The 6,905-nt window shown below is 42.8% G+C and overlaps 1 protein-coding gene across 1 annotated transcript in view; it reads right to left on the bottom strand.

Moving 5' to 3' along the window:
* Window positions 1–6,905, bottom strand: part of gli2a (GLI family zinc finger 2a) — a 116,554-nt gene that overhangs the window by 16,183 nt on the left and 93,466 nt on the right. Inside the window, exons 6-9 of the mRNA XM_037686823.1 lie at window positions 5,977–6,178; window positions 4,859–5,048; window positions 938–1,048; window positions 491–631 (exon numbers count right to left, since the gene is read on the bottom strand). Of these exons, the coding sequence (XP_037542751.1) occupies window positions 491–631; window positions 938–1,048; window positions 4,859–5,048; window positions 5,977–6,178 (644 nt within the window). The remainder of the gene's footprint in view (window positions 1–490; window positions 632–937; window positions 1,049–4,858; window positions 5,049–5,976; window positions 6,179–6,905) is intronic.

Genomic DNA, 6,905 nt, shown 5'->3' with positions numbered 1-6,905 from the left:
TAACAGAACCACTCTGCTAATAGGACCATGCTGCTAACAGAACCTCAATGCCAACAGAACCACTTTGCTAACAGGACCATTCTGCTGTAGATGTATTTCTTTTTCACTTTTGGCACCTTGTTTGTGGATTTTTGTTGCATGCTTTGGTATCTCCTCCTCTTGTTTTTATTGGTGAATCGAGATGGTTCTTCTCGTCCGGAGCATTTCATTGCATTGTCGACCTTGTGTTGACCTTGTGTTGATCTGCATATGACACCAAACGTAAACCCAACATTCTGAGCTCTGTTGAAAATTTTGATGGTTCTGATGTGACGTCTGAGCTGGAGATCCAAACAGTGCCGAGTCTCCTCGCTCCAACTAAATAGGACTTTTGTCAATGGGGACGCTGTTCACAGTTTGTTTTGTTTATTCTATTTTAATTATGTTGAAGCATTAAAACTAGAACAGAGTATTGTCCAGCAGCCATTCGGACCCCTGGTTCTGTACTCACATGGACCAGCTGGTCCTGGGTGTCGTACTCCTTGGAGCAGCCCTCCCAGTGACAGTTGGTTTCATAAACGGCCTCGGGCTCCTGCTTGCACTCGTCTTTATCCAGATCTTCACTCAGGTCCAGGACCCCCCCGCCATGGTCCTGATGAAAAAACAAAAAAAAAAGACGTTCACAGATCCGACCATCACGTGCACACGTGTTAACCATCTTGACTTGAAGTTCATGCGGGAAAGGAACATTCTGCATCGTTTTTAAGTTAAAAAGTCGTTTTTGATCTCGTTGATTAAGAGCTGGCGCTGATTAAAGCTGCGTTATCTAGAATCAGTTGGAGCTAAATTAGAGACTTGGACTAAAGATGTGGCTACATGTAACCAACGTGACAGAGACGCTGTTCTGTCCAGGTCACTTAATTATTCAATCAACCGTAACTACTCTTGTTTTTTTTACCTGTGAGGATGGAGAAATGGGCAGCGGACCCTCCGCTTCAGTTTTGACCTTCGACTTTTTGGTGTTTAATGGATTGACGGTGCTGCTTACAGCCGGATCTCCGCCTGCACTCTGAACAGAAAAACAAATAAAGACGATAAAAGTTAATGGACGTGTTTTCTGTTGGAAGCAGGAGAAAAGGCAGAACATCACATTAATTGTTGAACGTTTATGAAGCATTCACTCTATTGTGATCCATTTTTCTTCCGTATGTTTTTCGGCACGATTCTCGTCCCGCAGTTTTTGTGCCGTTCCAACAAATCATGTATCAAAACGTTCAGCTCTTTCAGGACAATCCTGCTGTGACTTTTGGTGTTGGTGCAACTTTAGCTTTTTGAACTATTTAATCTTTTCTGCCATTTTTTTCCTCAGAGAAAATGAACTGAGCTCATTTTACATCCTTCAAATCTTTAGATGTGTTTACAACCTTTTACTGCTGCTTTCACATTTTGTTCTGCTTCAGCTTCTTTGTGCAAATGTAAACTTTTTTCAGCTACTTTCAGCTGTTTTGTGCTTCTTTAAGATTATTTCTGCTAGCTACATTTTTTGCTTCTTCTAACTTCTTTCTGCTAATTTCAGCTTGTTATGCTGCTTTCAGATTATTTCTGCTAGTTTCAGCTTTTTCTACTGTTTCAGCAGTCTTATGCTAATTTTAGCCTTTTCAGCTACTTTTACATATGTTGCACTTATTTAAACTTTTTTCTACCTAATTCAGCAAAAATTTGCTCTCTCAACTTCCTTCTTGTATTTTTAGCTTCTTTCTGTTTTTTTAAAGCTAATTTTCAGCTGTTTTTTGTTGTTGCTAATTTCAGCTTTTTTCAGATAATTTCCACTTTTTTGTACTCATTTCTGTTTCTTTCAGCTTTCTTCTGCTAATTTAAACTTGTTCTACCTATTTAGCATTTTTTAACTAATTTCAGTTGTTTTCAAATAAATTCAAGTTTTCATGGCAATTTCTGCTACTTTCAGCCTAATCAGCTTCTTTCTGCTAATTTCAGCGTAATTATGCTAATTTCAGCAATTTCTGCTATTTCAGCTGTTTTTTAATGCTAGTTTTAGCTTTTTCAACCAATTCCACATTTTGTACCTCACTTCAGTTCTTTCCACTTCCTTATTGTAGTTTAAGCTTCTCTCTTTCAGCTACTTTTCAGCTATTTTTTTGTTGCTAATTTCAGCTTTTTTTATTTTATTTTTTTTAGCTATTCTTAATTTTCGTGCTAATTTCCGCTTATTTAAACCAATTTTAGCGAATGTGTGTTCTTTCAGCTTTCGTCTGCTAATTTAGGCTTGTCCTTCCATTTCAGCTACATTTCAGCTGTTTTACTGCCATTTCTTCAACATTAGCATTCACACTGAATATTGTAAGGAAATGTAATTTCTCTAGCTAATTAATTAATGTCTCTGTCCAGTCACGATAAGGCGCTAATGATTCATCCGCCAAGCCTTCTGTTGGTCCTCAGTTTTTTCCTCTGCTCTCAAAATCTCAGGCAGCGGGAAAAAGGGGGTCGGATATCGAAACGTTATCACTTATTTGCGTCTGGATGGTTCAGTGAAGCCTGTTTGCACCAGGCACTGCAGCCCAGGAGTCAGACTCCAACCCGCCGCCAAACCTAAACAGTTTAGACTTCTTTATGGTCGCTAAAACCACCGTAAAATACGAGAGGAGAGTTATTACCCCGGCTACAGGCTTTGATCTGCCGGCTGACTCTGAGCACGACAGAAGGACAAAGACTCTGAAGGCCTGCTGCAGCTCCAAAGGAAAGACTGAGAACTGTACACGTACTGGAGCAGGTCCAACACTGGAGAGGGGGGGCCCTCTAATCCCACCCAGCAACATCTTCCCGCCTTGGTCGTTAATTCAATTGGCAGGAGAGTAAAAAGAGGGGGAATGTGGTTCTGATCAGAGCTAATAAAGCTGCGTGAATGTGGGGGTGTTTTCTGTGAGCGCTTGAAAAATCTAATAAAAAAGGCGGAAATGTCGCTTGTTGGAGCGCGAGTGATGTAACCGTGAGGTGAGGACGGAAGTTTACGTTACGAACGGCTGCAGACTTTACAGCTGGAGACGTGCAGGAGACAGACGGAGCTGAAAATTACTGCCCTCAGACTTTATTTACAAAAATACTGCTTCGATACTTTGACCTAAACTGAATCAGTTACAGACAAAACATTTGAACAATGGACGACGGGGACTGTCTTCAGGCACAAGACGCTTTATATTAAGAAACCAAATGACACCTGAACGTCTTCACGTTGTGGTATCCTCATCCAGAAGCATCCCAGAGTGGGAAACACTTCACCAGCTCAGCCTTCTTTTAACAGTTTGGTAAGAATTAAAGGAATACTGAATGAAACGAACCCGATGAGACAAAACATGGAACATCTGGAGACTATTCAACTAAAGCGCTCAGGGAGCCACAGGTACTGAAAACCAACAGCTCAGGTGTACTAGGTGTACCTCGTTGGCAGGCAGACTAAATTATGTACTGTATTTTTTGCCATACAAGTCGCACCTTTTTGCATAAATTTGAAATTCCTGCGACTAATACACTAAAGCGACTACTATAAGTTTTTTCCTTCATTATTTATAATCCAATTTTTGGCTGAGATCTGATGATTTCATTCATTCTGACATGGAAAATATTGAACACTACCATTTTCAGCCACTAGAGGGCCCTCGACTAATATGGCAAGCCAAGTGTCTCATTAATAGGTAAAAGTAGCTATTAATGAGACACTTGGCTTGCCGTACCAAGACACCTTCGTCTCGCTACAGAACTCCTGGAGGAAACGTCAAAATCAGCTGCATTTCGTTACGCTGCCCAGGCGAAATGCAGCTGATTTGACAATTAAAGTGCATTTATTACGGAAAAGTTAAACTGACACACACCTTTGCTATAATTTTGAGCAAACAAATTGTTTTTAAGTGTTAATCTTGTTAAATTTTTGTTAAAGTCCTCCCATGCACGATCCCGCGGCCGCCATTTGGCAGCCAATCGATTTTTGGCACAACACTGGCCCACATTTCCAGGTTGTCAGTGGTGATGCATAACAGATGCGGCGTATACAGCGAAGTGACGCATTTATGTTTTTTCCACTTTATTAGACATGTTTGGACTGATGCGACGTGTATGGTGGAAAGTACGGTAGCTCTGCCAGAGATCATCTATATGAAGATCACACGTCTGATGCAAATATCTGTCGTTTCTGATTTTTTAAAACGTTTCTCTTCCAAATATATTTTTCATGATTAGGGGGAGTGGTGGCGCAGAGGTTAGAGAAGGTGGGCCTGTAATCAGAAGGTCGCTGGTTCGACTCCACGGACCGACAACATCAAAATGTAGGTGGGAAAGGTGAAACACCCACACCTGTCCCCACCCTCATTTGCCCCACTCTGGGCCCTTGAGCAAGGCCCTTAACCAGCTCTCTGCTCCACACAGAGGGCTGTGGTAGCTCGGTGGTCTGTGGTTGTGTCAGGAAGGACATCTGGCATAAAACAATCACCAAGTCTTCACGCGAGTTAGTTCACTGTGGTGACCCCTGAAGAAGGAGCAGCCGAAAGAATACATAAATAAACTTGTGGGCCGTCCTGAGCTAACTCGCGGGCCAAATGTTGCCCACGGTCCATCGGTTCAGGTTTAAACCATTGGAGTAAAAAGAAAAAGTAAAAATTAAGATAAAACCTTTGTTTGATTCAGCATTTTTTATAAAGCCCAGTCTGTCCGGAACACACTCGTGTTTCTGTTGGATCATCAATATTCAACAACTTCGGCTGTAAAAGTAAAAATAAGTCAGTCTAGCTCATGTTGAACAAATTAAAACTGAGGTCACACGTTATGTAAAATACAAACATGGACTAAAACCTGCGAGTTTAAACTCTCCCACCTGGCTCGTCTCGGAGTTGTTGTGAGCCGACATGGGCGACGCGCTCAGCGGGTGCTGGCGGGCAGAGAAGGAGGACGGCGTCGGCTGAATCAGAGGAGGCGTGTGGCCGAAGGCGTTCAGGCCTCTCTGCTGCGACAGCAGATGCTGATAGGCCACGGGGTTGATGGGGTGGGGGAAGCTGAACGTGGGGCTGGGGGAGAGCAGAGAGACGGTTATTTAATGAAACGCACCAGCAGAGATGGTAGGAATCATTACAGCTGTTATTACACATGACTTTTAGCAAAATATCTCATGACATTCTCAGAAAAAATCTTTGAAAAACATCTAGAACTGTTATTGTCAAGGGTCAAGATGGCTGCCGCAGCTCATCGACGTTAGCGACACAAAAATACTCAAAGCAGCCAGTTTTACAGAAACTGAGCTACAGATCGGTGTGGTAGTAGCTGAGAGTCGTCCCAAACTTTGCATGCAAGCCGGTGAGGTTGAAGGGTTCTGATGCTAACAAATGTGAAAGAGTCTGGCAGATACACAAAAAGGTCAAGAGAGGTTTTTTTTAAAAAAAGGAGAAGTTTTCAATGTTAAATATGTTAAAAATATGTTTTAAAGAGACACATCTTAAAGGTTTTCTTTAAACACTGAGAACGTTTTCAGCCTTTTACGCCAAAAAACAATTTAATTTGTGATCAATTTTTACAGTAAATGCAAGGAAACTGGTTACAAAAGGTCAAATAGCTCAAATTAAACCAGATGAACTGGATCTGAAAATGAATTTAGAAGGCAAAGACAAATATTTTTTACTTAAAGCATCTTTTGGGCAGTCGATGTTTTGTCATTAGGGACCAATGTGGACGTATTTAGGCTTACGTTGGACTCTATGTGACGACAGAACTCTGATCCACGTCTTGAATTTAGGAGCCTCTTTATAAGTCAGAGGTCAGAGTTAACCTCTGAAAATGTTCAGGTACAGGAACTGAAACGGTTAAAACCGCAGCCGAAGTCCAAAGAAAAACTGAAAGCTGGAGAACTGGACGAGTGGAAGGACACTAAACGGAGACGACCGAGGACTTTAGTTCTGGTTTCGTGTTTTCGAGCTGACCGACAGCGAACCGTTTCCACACCTGATCCCTCCGACTGACAGGTGTCCGTAGGAGCTGCTGGCGGCCGAGCTGGAGCGGGAGTTGTTGATGTAGGCCACCAGAGAGTTGGGCGAGGTGCGGATCATGGTCTGCAGGTCGATGCTTGCGTCTGACAGCGGCGAGATGGACAAGGCCCTCTTCCTGCTCAGCCGGGGCGTCAGCCTTGGACTGGAGAAGCGGGAGACTGGACGGAGACAGAAAACAGACACGTGTGACGTTCAACATGTGAGAGCAGGCTGGAACATGTGGTCCCTCAGATAAAAGAGAGCCGCTGGGCCTCGAGCCGTGGAGTTGGAGGTCACAGCCATGCTAAGCTCTATCTCCCACATCTCCCTCTCACACAGCTCCCTGTTTAACATTCGGATCCTCTTATGCATAATGAATCGGCCCCAATCATTCTCCGTAATTACCGCGATAGGGATCTCTTTCAGTACTTCGGCAAGTTAAATGGAGGCAATTTAAACAAATTGATTTCAGAATACCATTAAAAACAAGAACAAGGCGGACTCACAAAGGTGGGGTTCATGGCCGTCCGCTAAACCTGCTTCGTGCAACATTTTCTTATTCTTGTAAACGAGATCAAAAGGAACGGATCGGGTCAAGTTTGTTCCCAGGAGCCACAGTCGTGGGAAAAAGAAAGGCCACTACCTTTCAGGTTGCTGCTCTGAAGTGAACAGGTGTGTTAGCACAACACCAGGGCAGAAAGACATCAGCAATGACCTCAGAGAGACTGACCCTCAATCTGAGAAGGGTCAAAGGTCAATTCCAAACTATCTGGAGTCCATCATTCTATACAAGTCCCTCGTTTATCGCGGGGGATCCGTACCCTGAAGACCCGCGATAAATGAAAAACCAAGAATCTTAGTACAAGTAGTAAGTAGCAGGTTATTTTATTATATATATATATATAT

The sequence above is a fragment of the Nematolebias whitei genome, chromosome 13 (assembly GCF_014905685.2).
Source record: "Nematolebias whitei isolate Nwh7 chromosome 13, NemWhi1, whole genome shotgun sequence".
Classification (NCBI taxonomy): Eukaryota; Metazoa; Chordata; class Actinopteri; order Cyprinodontiformes; family Rivulidae; genus Nematolebias; species Nematolebias whitei.
This window is presented reverse-complemented; position numbering and strand designations above follow the sequence as displayed.